The sequence below is a fragment of the Microtus oregoni genome, unplaced genomic scaffold (assembly GCF_018167655.1).
Source record: "Microtus oregoni isolate MIOR12 unplaced genomic scaffold, Mior012 000035F_ref0000213, whole genome shotgun sequence".
Classification (NCBI taxonomy): domain Eukaryota; kingdom Metazoa; phylum Chordata; class Mammalia; order Rodentia; family Cricetidae; genus Microtus; species Microtus oregoni.
The window spans coordinates 2,760,962-2,774,699 of NW_024543094.1; the positions used below are offsets into that span (position 1 = coordinate 2,760,962).

Here is a 13,738-nt window from a genome sequence, read left to right on the forward strand (position 1 = left end):
CTGACTACATCTGGAATTAACTAAAACCCAAATGACTGGACATGCCTGTGAGGAATTTTTAAGTTAAATTATTTGAAGTGGAAAGACATATTTCCAATCAGGATCCCCCCCCCGCCCCCAGTTATTTTGAGGTGGAAAGATCCACCTTTATCTGGACACCTTCTGCTGCAGCCTCAATGAAGGGCATGGAAGAAGGAAGCTGTCTCTCGGGTAGCTCTTGCTAGCAAGTTTATTTCTTCACTGGCATTAGAGCCTACTTCTTTGGGATTCTGGAATATACTAACGACCAGCTGAGGCATCTAGCCTCATGGACTGAACAACTACTGGATTCTTTAGCCTTCTGTGCATAGGAGCCATTGTTGGATTATTAGCCCACAGCCTGTAAGCCATTCTAATAAATCACACACACACACACACACACACACACACACACACACACACACACACGTCATATACATTTTACAAGATCTTTTACTCTAGAAAACTCTAATATAATTTGTATGTCTAATATGGATTCAACTATAGGCAGGGAAGTTCTCCAGAAAAAGTATTCTTTTTATTCTCATAGGGATTAAATGGAAGAAAACAAAAAGAATTCAGTAAAATATTTCAGTACAAAGTTTTTTATTGACACTGTAAGAAACATTTTTATTTATTTATTTTTGTTTATTTTTTTTCTTTGTTACAAAAGGACTAAGTGGTTCTGAAAGCCAAGGCAGAGTTCATGTGTCTGGGTTGCCATTCCCGTGGCCTATGAGCACTGAGCAGCCACAGGCTTTTCCGAGGAAGGCCCAAGGCCATCACATACCAACTCTACACCTACGGTACTTGAATATATTTACATGTGTTGTTCTTTAAAAAGGATTACACATTTTCTTCTTTAAAAATCTAAAAAACGGTGGAGAAAAGAAACATAGTTTATCTTACACATTTGCAGGATATACAAGGGTAACTTGTCAGAGGAGAACATCCTCCTATCGGCTTCAAACAACACAGGAAATCAGTCACACGACAGTTCAGACCGCTACAATCCTGGGCTCGCTTCTTGTTAACACTGTCTGGACATGCAGCCTTGTAGTGCTGACTGGACGACAACAACTGGTCCTTCTCATTGACAAGAGAAACATAAAATAAGGCACATACATCGTCAGAATCAAAACCCATGGCTCAGGACAAGCCAACATGTGAGAAGCAGGGAAGTGAGTTATTTAATTCTTTAGAAAAAGGCATGAAAAACAAAAACCTTTTAACACAGACACTAAACGAGAGTACCATGTATGAGCCTGTACTTTCACTAAAAAGCAAAGAAGACACTAGCATCATCAACGTTGTCTCTTCTCCATGCAACAGCCAAAGAGCAGAAAGAGGTTGCGGACTGTGAGCAGGATTTGGACAGGAAATGCCATGCCTGCAGAGATCTCATGGCCCACAGGATAGTTTGAGTGACCAAATGACCTTTCTTGGACTGGACTATCATGACAGATTATCTTGGGACAGAATACTTTCTACCACCACCACCCCCTATTTTGAACCTGTATCCTTCTAAAATTTTCATATTGAGAAAAGTCTGATAGAGTGGAAACACTGGTTCTACAAATCTAAAGGCAACAGCTTAGAAAATAAGGGCGAAAATGAATAATTAAAGAAAGAAGAAATAAAAGAGGCAGAACCAGGAGAGGAGGTAGCAGCGGTGCTGGTCCTATGTGCTGCCTATCCCTCTAGGAAGGGCAGTCAATGTGGAAACCAGGACACTTGAGACTTCAAGGTCACTTGCAAGGATTCCACCTAGGCTCCTCTAGAGGAGGCAAGGGTGTGACAGGAATCAGGCAGGCTCCCTCTCCTTGTTGAGCAAAGAGGAGAATCCCGAGCCTCCTTTTCTGAAACTAAAAGTAATAAAGGGACTGGGCCAAATTTATCGATAAGGCAAGCCAGGTAAGACCCAGACCAGAAAGTTTTGACCAGACAGAGAAATTCAGGGACTCCCTTAGTGGTTCTGGGAGGAAAAAACGACCTGCTAGAGAAACAGAGAGGCCTTGCTTTGCACCCTAGAACCCAGACCAGCAGTTCCCTCTGGCCTATGGTCTCCTTTGATTTACAAGAAGTCTCCTGGGAGAGGCCTGCAGAGTGTATAGATTGTTTTACTGGACCTGGGGACATCCAACAGAAAGCAAACTGGGTAGCTTAGCACAAAGTCCTAACCGAAAAAGCTTCCTCCCTGTTGGAATCTGCGCTCCAGTGAGAAGACAGGCATGGGTAAAATTGGCTGGTGGGAACATTCTTCCTAGTCCCTAACACTTTGTTGGCTTTCATCTTTCTACTCCTAACTTTAATGTAGGATTTAAGAGGAAAGCCACACAACTGTGTCAAGAATCACTTGGGGAAAATTCAGTGCTGGGGCTGATGGGTTGACATTTCTTTTGTATGTAGATGATTATCTACATAGTTTTAAAGTAATATGCTGGATAATCCATGTGCTCTGTGCACACACAGTATGACTTTATGTGTCAGCTGCAACTGAGGAGTGGCTGCACTGGGTAAATCTTTAAAATCTTCATCCACCGTAAGGACTAATGGTGTTTGGAATCCACATGACTACTAAATATTATCTTTCATGCTCTCCAATGCTAAAAATGGCTAAAGCAATTTATTCCCAATGTCAATGGATATGAATTTTGCCTTTTACAACTAAGTTTTACACATCTTTTAAAATAGGGCACTTAGAATAGACATACTCCCTTGTGATAGTGAAATTAATAAATGGTAATGATACATCCAGTCGTGGGGTGCTTACATACCTACTTAGAGCTACATATAATCAATTCTCAGTTATCTATGATAATGAAGACAACGGTGGGACCAATAGTCAATTATAGCAAGTCCACAAAACAGTTCTCAAGCTAATTCTACCCAATTGTTTCAATCTATAATTGGCCTAACTTCTTACTAAGAGCTAAAAGAGTGGCTGTCTGCACATCCGTGCCTGTCCACTCTCTCCCGGCAGTGCTAAATAATGCTGGATATTATAAAGGTCAAGGGGACGCAAAGGAGGTGACTGAGAACTGACCACATAGACATATGCACGGGATGCACACTTACAGAAGAATTGAACCCTCGAAAACTCTTTGAATGAAATGCAAACTATTTCATTTGTAGGATCCCCAAAATTTCCATTTTTGTGCAGCTGTTAAAAGTATGCCCTGAATTGAATCAAGGTGGGGAACAAATAAAAACCTGCTGCTCATACTAACTATAGAGCACCCACAATCTTCAAACCCACCACTCATTCAATTCTTGTACTCAGTGTGGGAGCTAAACACACACATATATGCATGTGTGCGTGCACACGCACGAACACACACACACACACACACACACAAGCAAGCCACTGAGTATTGTAAAGGAAAACTTTAAAAGAGTGAACCGGCAACCCCCTGGTCACAGGCACATCACTTCTAGTTCCTGGGGTAGCAGAGAAGCAGGCCAGATCTTTGAATTTGAAGACTTCTCTTCTAGAAGAACATGCACATCACACATTTACATGGGTTCACTCGAAAGAGGGCAGGCTTACAGGTTTAAAAAGAAGAGAGGGTGATTTGAATGTCACAATACTGATTCAAAACTGAAATGGAAGACAGTTTCTCCCCTAGAATACCTTAGGGTTTTTTTCAGAGTCCTTTTCCATAAAAGGAATATACTTGAGACACATCCCAGTCAGGTGAGATGAGATTGCTAAAATACATATAGAACTTAGAAAAAAAAAAAAAGGTCCAAACAGAGTCAATGAAGTCGTTCAAGTTCTACCGTTTTACCTCTACTTGCGGTCCTCCTTGCCTACTGCATAACTGCAAGGAACTTGCTTTCTTCTGCTAGGGAGGTCAGCAAAGAACTCATATCCCCGATAGCCATGTTGGTGGTACCCATGGACAGGGACGGGAATGGGAGGGATGCCCGTGGTGTGGTGAGACGGGAGGAGCTGTGGGAAAGGTTCTGAATGATACTTGGGCTCAAGGCCCCTGACATTAGGCTGGTATGGTCCCCATCGTCTATGATGGCATCAAAATCGATCTGCACACCTTCTAGGTCATGACTGTCAAAGCTGTCAACTGTGCTTGTCACTTGGTTAGCACCTGGGGAAAGTAACTCCGAGTTTTCAGTGCCAGTCCCCTGGAGCAGGCAGTTGGCATCTGAAAGGGAAAAGGAAGCAGCTTTCCGGTCTTGCTGACTGAAGCCCACGGTTTGGTCATAGAACTGACCAGAGTAATTCTGCACATTCGAGCAGAGCTGCTGGGCCTGCCCTTGTGCCTCCATCTTGATGCTGCTCACCCTGCTCGTCTGACTCACATCGCCGAGCTGTCCTTGTTGCAGGGTGAGGCTGCCCCTCGGCATTGCCTGGCGCCTGCTGCCCCCATAGCTGGCACAGGGCTGGTAGCCCCTGACCACTGCCATGCTCGATGGCTGGTTGCTGTTGTCCTGAGTAGGCAGGCAGCTCTCTGTCCCTTGATAGATGTTGATATGTGAGGTAGGAGCGACCTGCCCTAGGATCTGCTGACCAGGGCGGCTGGTCCCCTGGTGTTGCATGCTGCTGCTGAGTAGCTGGTGGGCGATGTATCCCTGTCCCATCTGATCTTGGGTTTGTATGCCATTCACTGTGTTGCCAGCTAATTCATTTGGTGCTGCGGACAGACCAAAATCTAGCAGACCCCCGTTTTCTTGCAAGGCGTTGCCTTTCAGCTTGGACCCTTGGATCCCTGCACCGCAGGCACCGTCTAGCGCACTAGAAGCCAGTGGCTGCCTGCTGAGCTGGCTCCCATACTGCTGGGTCTTATAGGGCTGTTCGTGGAAAGCATTTCCATTGGCGCCAGGTCCATCCCCGCCGTGGATCACAAAGTGCTCTGGGCCATTGTAGGTACTGCCGTTCTCCCCGAGGGTCTGATATCCCCCGGCTGGGCCAGTCCCAGCCTTCCATGGATTCTGCGGGTGGACCACCATATTGTTGTATAACCCGAAGACTCGAGCCTGCTGTACGGTAGGACGCTGACCACACTTCAGCTTAGAGGACGACAGGTCAGAGCTTCCAGAACTGACCTCATTCCACTGGATGGGCAAATCGGTTTTGCTGCCCTCAGAGCAGGGCTGCTCCAGAGCTGGGTACTGCTGGCCAACATGGCTGTCTGGCAGCCGTGGTAGGTCCAAGTCCTCTGGCCCATGGGCTACTTTGCTATCTTCAGAGATGGCACTCTGTAACTGTTGCCCATACCCTGTTTGGTTCTGGGAATTTAAATACTGTACCACGTCATCTGGCAGGAAATCTTCATCATTCAAGTTGGCATCAGCATCCATGGTCAGGGCCTCCAGGGCAACATTCTCTGTGATACTGGGAGGACAAGGAGATGCTTGGAAGTACCGGGGCTGCTGGCTGCTCTCTGGCCGGGTATAATTTTGCAGCACTAAGCCACGCTTTTCCACCGACGGAGGCAAACTTGGAGGATTGAAGCTGTTGAGGCTGCTGAAGCGTTGAACCCTGGGAAGTGACATGTTCTCGGAGACTGTCCTGACAGGGTCGCTGGCTCTCCTTACACTGTTTGCTAGTGCATTGTGAGGCAGCAGGTGACGCCGGCTGTATGCTTGGCCCCCTCCATCACTGCACCTCCGAGGAGGATGGACTGGAGGCAGGGTCACCCCTGAGTCCCTGCCTTCCCCAAGCAAGGCCATCCTAGTCTTCAGGCTCAGCCTTTCCATGTGGGGCAGGGGCGTAGGTGGTGGACCGCCAGTGGCAGCAGCGTACTTGGCCTTAAGGCGGTACTGCTGCACAGGCGTGAGGCTGAGCAGACTGGGCAGTCCATCACCCTGGCTGGCCTCGCTGGACCTCCGTGAGGCATCTGTGGAGATAGGGTCGTAAGAGTCAGCCACACTCACGTTCTGAGGTCGCCCTTCAGCCTGTGATGCCTCACTGGACCTGCGGCTGGAAAAGCAGGGGGAGATGCCTGAGGATCTGCGGCTGCTCAAGTAGGCAGAGCTGATGGTGCTGGTATTGCTGTCCCTCCTGTTGAGTGTGTTCAGCACCGTGAAGTCTACACCAGACAGGTCACTTCTGCTCGGGAGAAGGGTCCCAGGCCCACCCAAACTATAGTTGTTATTGGACTGTGTGCCTGGAGGGAGGTACAGAGGGAGGAGAGGAAAAGAGACGTACAGTTAAGAATGTCTTAAATCAGCTGCGACATTTCCCCCAAGCATTCGACTAGCTTGTATTTCCTTGAACAGGGCAAACAGATCAAATTCTCTTGGTTTTATGTTTTGGAAACTAGAGTGGGCACTAACCACAAATGCACCTATTGCTGAGTTGTTGTTTTTTTTTTTTTTCCTTGTCCCGCTGGAATTCGGACAGTTACAATTTCTCCATCAAAATCTGAGTCCAGCGGGGTGGTGGAGGTACACGCCTTTAATCCCACCACTCGGGAGGCAGAGGCAGGCTGGTCTACAGAGCAAGTTCCAGGGCAGGATCTATGTGAGTTCGAGGCCAGCCTGGTCTACAGAGCAAGTTCCAGGGCAGGCTCCAAAGCCACACAGGGAAACCCTGTCTTGAAAAACAAAACAACCCCCCCCCCAAAAAACAACAGCAACAACCACCCCCCCAAAAAAAAACAAAAAAAATCCTTTACATTTTTAATTCCAGTATTATTCTGTTATTATTTCCAAAATATGAACCATCCAGCAAAGCAATGTAAAACAACATTAACACAGATAGGATCTAGCGTAAGTTTAGGATCTGTGAAGAAAGTAACACATATAAAACTAAGGGCTCCAGGTCCTCTTGGCATGTACTGGCCACACATAAAGGAAAAGAACCGTGTCATGCGGACAGACACGTGGTCTAAGGTGGAACTTACCATTTCCTATAAGAGGAGACACCGCAGGGGCTTTGGAAGGTAGAATAGGGTTCAGTCTTGGAAACATTCCATTCACTTGTTTTAGCCTTTCAAGTTTGATGTGCTCCATCCATTTGGTCCCTGCCGGGTTTCTCCTGGCTTGCAAAGCAAGGGCTGTGGTTGCCGTGGAAATGGTCGAGTCCATGATTGGGGTTTCATCAATGGCACTGAGGTCGGCTACACTACCTCCATCCATCAGAGGAAGCTCGAGCCCACTGTTGGAATAGTTGCTGATGGGGGACTGTTGGCTGCTGCATGAAGACTGACCACCAGGGCTTGGCTGAGATGTCTATGGGGTCAAGGAAGAAGGAACAACATGATATCAGGAAGGGTAGAGGAAAGAAAGCCAAAATGACAGCTCATGCAAGTCAAGACCTCCATGTTATCAGTGGGTTAAATGAGAAGAAAAAATTATGTGCTGGTGGATGAAGTAGCCTTTGGGCCAAGATGATAATGGCCCACCAGGCTGATGCACAAGGGAGGTGATGGATGGTAGAAGATGCTAGATGTGATGTTATCAGCCATGGGATCCTGTTCCAAATGTCAACTGTGCAGACATATTTCCTCACTTTCAACTCTATCTCTGGGACAGTATTTTTGGGCAAATTTCATCACCACCCACCACAGCAGTTTCTTTAGTAGATAATGGAATCAATTATTAAGGACTGTTACTGGAAGTTAATGTAAATCTCAGAGAGCACCTAAGCATAAAGACCTGATAAAGTTAAAGATGAGGTCAGAGGCTTTAGTATTTATTGTTTCAACGGGGTTTCATCACACATACAGAGGATGCTCCATAGGGCACATTATCTCCTTCCAACAAGGGTCCCTCTAGGCTCTTCAGAGTGGGTTTTCAAATTATTCTATCTTTTTCCTCCCTGCCATATTCTCCTGATATTATAGACCTTCAGGCAGGGCTTGGTCAAGGCAGCTGTAATAAGTAAATCATCAATCACTGTGCTTCTGTCATACTCAGAAGGGAAGAAAGGCTGCAATGGATAGTGGTCCTGAGTTTATATAATGATTTTACTGATTCCTCTCTTAGTGTGTTCTCCAAATCCTAACCAAGTGGACATTGAAAGGAAATTATGTAACTATTTGAAACTTAATCTGACTGACTAGTCTCATACAAAGAAAGTCCATGCCAGGGCTTCCGGGATAGCAGGTGAAAAGCCTGAGCATCTCAGGGTCTGGGAAGCACCATGATAATAGAGCTATAGCACACAGCATAGTTGGTACACTGCACAACCATCTATGTAAGGCTGCGTCACATCTTTGTGAGAACAAGAAAAGTAATGTTCAGAGAAGTTCAGTGGCCAGTGAAAATCACAAAGTTTAGACTCCCCAAAATGGCTCATCTGTGCTCCTGCAGTACCCTCTCAGGGTTCCGATAAAAACTGGAGCCACTAACAGCAAGTCAAAGACTCACTCAGGTATTCTCAGGTGCGTTGTACAATGCTGTGAAGAAGGTAATCATTCAGGTAACTCTTTCTCTCTGGGGATCCCTTTAGCTTTATTTATTGCTTTCACAGCATATAAATCTGAGCAAATACATACTTTCTTAGCAACGCCACATGATACAGTAACTTCACCCTGGGCAACCAAGTAGAGCTAAGAAGATATGTAAATCTGATCACAAGTATGTAAATTTTTGCTCAAGTTTTTTGCCTCAGAAAAGTCTTGAGGCACCAACTCTTCTTATGGTACTGAGAGTTTTTTCAGCTTTGGGTAACTTATTCTTTGACAGTACAGACAGAGTATATAAGTACATGGCTCTGTGGATAGGAGTATGCTCACACACTTCCAGAGAGCATGTAAAAGACCAGGGCACTACTTATATGCACTCTGACAACTGAATGGAGGTGAAGTTGCTAACAAATTTATCTAAGTCTTCTTCAAATTAAACAGTATAAGTCTGGTCTCAAACTTGAATTTATGCTATTCAGGACAGCAATTAAGCAGACTTTGGGAACAACTGCTTAGTTGGCCCAGTGTGATTTATTATGAAAAATAATAAATAATAGGAAAAAGTAACAAGGAGTTTCATCATCTGACTTCCCATTTTCACATGCTATGTTCAAAGGCACAGAGCTGAGTAATGTTCACTAAAGATAGCACAAAGCCGTAAGAATGAACGAAAAATGAAATGGGAAGAAAACTTGCATGTTAAAATGAAAACAAAACAAAACAAGAAAGAATAGAGAAGCCAAAATTCCCTCACCTTATTACCCACTGTCCTTAGGAAGTGAGAACAAGACATTTGGGAGCAATAGACAGAAGAGGTGTTGCATTAATAAGAAAAAAGAAGAAAGAATTTAATTTATAGCATGATAACCAAATTAAAGACATGTTTCAAAAGAAATAATATTAGAAATGTAACATAATGTTCGTTAATAAATGTCTACGAAGGCACCTGGTATTTTTAAATGCGTGTATGTACACACAGCATCTATCATGAAAATGCGACCCCATAGTTTACCTTGAGGAACTTCAATTTTGTCACCTGTAAATATGCGGTGCAGTCTTTATCTCTTTGAGTACGAGTCTTATAATTTGTTTATAAATGTTCACATGTCAAGTCATTTTGAGATAAACTGCTATAAATAATACTTAGCAGTGGGAGGTATTGTGGTTTGGGGTGACATAGAAACCATCTCCACTGTTACCAACCTGCACTGTAATGCCTAATACTACAGCTGCTGCCACAGGTGACACAGGAGGGGCAGCTCAGACCCAAAATAACCACACAGAAACTATATTATTTAAAACACTGCTTGGCCCATTAGCTCTAGCTTCTTATTGGCTAACACTTTTATTTTAATTAAACCCATTTCTAGGGATCTGTGTATTGCCATGTGGCTGTGGCTTACCGGGTAAAGTTCCCAGCCTCTGTCTCAGGCAGGGCTACATGGCTTCTCCCTAACTCCTCCTTCTTTCTCGCAGCATTCAGTTTAGTTCCCCCCACCTCTATTCCCTTACAGTTTCTTTATTAGCCAATGGAATTCACATCATACAGAGGGAAATCCCACATCAGTCACCCACTAATTTTGCCCTTGGCCTCGTAACCCTTTGCTCTAGCAAGTTCCACAACTGGCACCTCTCCTCTCCCTCCCCTTTCCAGGATTCACTTGTTCCCCCTGGTCTGAGCGCTGAACTCTGTCCTCATGGCCTCTGCCCTCAGAGCCCACTGGCAATTCTCCTTCTCTAGAAGGCTTTTATGTGTCTATGCCCCATCATCTGAATTGCACTTGTCTTTCAATCTGTGTACTCCACTGAACTGTAAGCAAGCCTCCAAAGAACATGTCCTTCAGCTTATTCACTCTGGGGTCACTAGGGCAAGGAAGACAGAAAACATATTTGTAGAAAGGCTTATTAAGGAATGATTTTCTATAGAGTAGCCACTTGGAGGAGACTGCCAGCCATGTCTGTCTGCCACAAGTGGGACAGCTCCAAAGGAGTTTTGAAAGTCAGGTAGGAATCTTAGAAACTCCTTCTGAGCAAAGTTATTGTCTAAGCAAATTAGCTTCAAGAGAGCAATCTCAATCACTGGGCTCCTGACCCTCAAATCACAGAGGAAAGATACAATAAAGAGGGGCTGTGTTGTCCCCTGATACGCTCAGTTGGATTTTTCTCAATGAGCCTGATCAGCTCTGGGAGAACAGGAGAGTGAATGACATACCATGGGCTTCTCGGCCTTGACCGTCTTCACCTGGAGGCATTCTTCCCGCTTTGAGGTAGTGTTGCTCAACTCCTTCTGCTCACCAAAGGCTCCCTGAGTCGGCCGGCCGGGGGACCGGGACTGTGAGTGGCTGCCAGAATCTCTCGGCGGCGGAGGCCGAGGGTGCATGTCTCCACGTTGCTTCTTGGTGACATGAGCCTCGGGACCATGTACAGTCTTCACATGTTTCCGGAGAGAGCTGGGGTCTGTGTAACGCTTGGTGCAGCCGGGGATTTTGCATACATAGGGTTTCTATCAAATGCCACAAAAAATGAATTGTCGACGGATGATTATAAAAAGTGATTACGACTTAGTAGTTGTTCATTACAATTCTAATTCTTTCAAAACCACTTCTAAAGCATTCAGACACCTTTCAGGTCTAACGACTTAGAAGGGCTATTTGGACGGTGCTCGGTGTCCATAGAATCTAGCTTAATAGGGTATTCTTTCAGGGAGCCACGAAAGCGGTAAAAGTGTATAAATTGCCTTTACATTGTTGGAAGCGTTTATGCTCAGGGAGCATATCACAGCTCTCCATCTATTGATGAGGATAATGGCAGGAGGCTTACAAGAAGATGGTATCAGGATAATTTTATACATCTTGCAGGAGACAGTTTGTATGAAGATTTTTTTTTATCTTCTCTTGGTTCTGAGATCTAATAATTTTTTTTGCTTGGCAAATGTGCTATTTGTACACAGATATTATAATAATAAGACATAAAATCAAATGCCCAGAGCTGTCCTCATGTTGTTTCACTAATATGTGCTCCTTTGGGTAGCATCACAACTCTTTGGTGTTCAGAGCTGAAAATGCCCAAAATTTTAGAATCTGGTCTCTAAAGATGCAGCCTCATTATAGACCATTCGCACACCCTTTCCACACATTTCTCAGGGCTGGGGAACGGTTTACAGAAAACCAGGACTTCCAGTCTGCTCTTCTGACTTTCCATATCTGCACATGATGTAACTATTTCATGTTAGTTGGTGATCATGCCTCCTGATATAGTTACAAACACGGGATGTTTATAACTAAATATTCATATAGATCACAGAACTCTTCCTTTGTTCGGTACCAATGCCAGACTTCCAAAATGATACAATTATGGGGTGTTGCTATGACTGAAGTCAGCTCTGCCTGCCCAAGGGCTCTATGTACACGAACTCAACCGGTTTCAGAGGGAACACTAAATTCACACCCGTAGTGTGAAAATCTTACACTTGTAATGCTCACGAACAGATACTTTTGTTCCTGTTGCTATTCCCTAAACAACAGAGCAACTATTTATGTGGCATTTACACCGTATTGGGCATTAGAAGCAATTTAAAATGGGAGCTTATTTATGAATATTGCAGCATTTTTGTAAAGCGGCCTGTACATTCTCTGATTCAGATGTATGTAGGGGTCCTGGGCATGATCTCCTGCTGAATGCCATGAAGGCCCTATGTACCTCCCTCTCTGTGTACCAGAACGGAAGCTAGTATATAAGAAATCATCATAAAAGCATGATTAAAATAATGTATCTCTAATCCTTGATAAAGACCCTGTCTTGTAGAATGCATGTCTAAAAGATGACCCTTTTCCACTAAAAGCCCAAGGCCAGACTGAGTGCTGAGATTTTGTAATGTAGAGAAGTAAAGATTTCGAACATTATCCTGAGAGACTTCACCTGCGAATGTAAGATTCAGTTGGGCAGAACTGATTCCATTAACTATAAATTATGTCTACTCAGGAGCTCTGCGATTGCCGCATATACATGATGAAACGAAAGTAGAGGATTCCATGCATTAGGGCCAGAAGAATGGATCTGACAGTCAGTGCCATTACCTTCAGGTGTTTGTGCATCAACCCTGTGCTTGCTCAGGGCACCGATGGGACAGGCTGTTCCATCAGCAGAGTGCATGAGGCAGATATGTGGGCACGGGGAGAGAGGCACATGGAGGGGGGCACAGGAGATACTGGAAGAGCCGCTCTTCCTAGACACACATGCATGTGAATATCAAGACTAGCCTGGAAATGAGGACAGGCTGATATGCAATGACCATGGAGAAGTTCGTCAGAAAGAGCATTTTCAAGAGCAATGACGCCCATCAGCACACCTGTAACCATGTACCCCTGCATATGAACATGACATTAGTTATCTACGGAAATCCACAAGAACACGGATTCTGGAAGTTTATGCTTTAAAATAAAATCCATAAACACAACTGTGTAGTCGAACCTTGAAATTAGGTGATAACAATGAAATGCAATGATGGCCATGACAAATGGCAGACTTGCTGAGTGGTCTGCTTTTCATGTCCTGGGTTTTTAACTTCTGACATGATTGTTATCATTTTGTCTTGCACACTCAGGTACCATTGGAGAGGTGTCAATGCATTTTCTCCTGACTACAGAATTTATTTATTTATTTACTTACTTATTTATTTTTAATAAAAAGACAAGTTCTTCTTTACAGCCCACATTAGCCGTGAATTCATGAGTCTCCTGCCTTAACCTACCAGGTGCTGCGATTATAGGGTTGAGCCACTTCCCAGCTAGATTTTTCTCACCAAACATCAAATGAGTCCTACCATATGCAAGATTCCCTGTACACAAAGATATGTAATCTTGATAAATACAATAATCTCTCATTTAATGTTTTATAAGCTCTATACAGAATCTTCTTTCCTGGCAGGGAAAAAAAAATCACACCATGTGATTATTTACAGTATAAAGTGTGATACCTAAGAGATGCAACGAAGACTCCTCTTTTGGTTGGGATGATGAGGGGTCAGTTGTTAAAATCTGGGTTTAACTCCCAGCTCATGGGTACATAAGGTGTTTGTAACTGTGCATGACCCAAAGTAAACACCTGCTCAATGGAGCCATCATTATGAGGAAGCACTTTAGTTAGGTCTTGAAAACGGAGAGTTAAGATTTTGATGAATAAAAACAGAGACAAGGAGACACCAAAATGAAGGGTCGCTAGCAAAGGTTCTGTTCAGGAGAGGTCAGACTTGAGCATGGACATAAATGTAGCTTCAGGAAGAATGTAAGTCACATGACCTGAATAGGGAGTCCTTCCAGAGGTCACTGCTACATAGCCCCTGAAGA

General features: G+C 44.4%; 1 protein-coding gene across 1 annotated transcript in view; it reads right to left on the minus strand.

Moving 5' to 3' along the window:
- Window positions 1-637: 637 nt before the first annotated feature.
- Gli3 (GLI family zinc finger 3) overlaps window positions 638-13,738 on the minus strand; it is a 270,292-nt gene continuing 257,191 nt past the window's right edge. Inside the window, exons 13-15 of the mRNA XM_041630870.1 lie at window positions 10,606-10,896; window positions 6,888-7,215; window positions 638-6,149 (exon numbers count right to left, since the gene is read on the minus strand). Of these exons, the coding sequence (XP_041486804.1) occupies window positions 3,832-6,149; window positions 6,888-7,215; window positions 10,606-10,896 (2,937 nt within the window). The 3' untranslated portion in view covers window positions 638-3,831. The remainder of the gene's footprint in view (window positions 6,150-6,887; window positions 7,216-10,605; window positions 10,897-13,738) is intronic.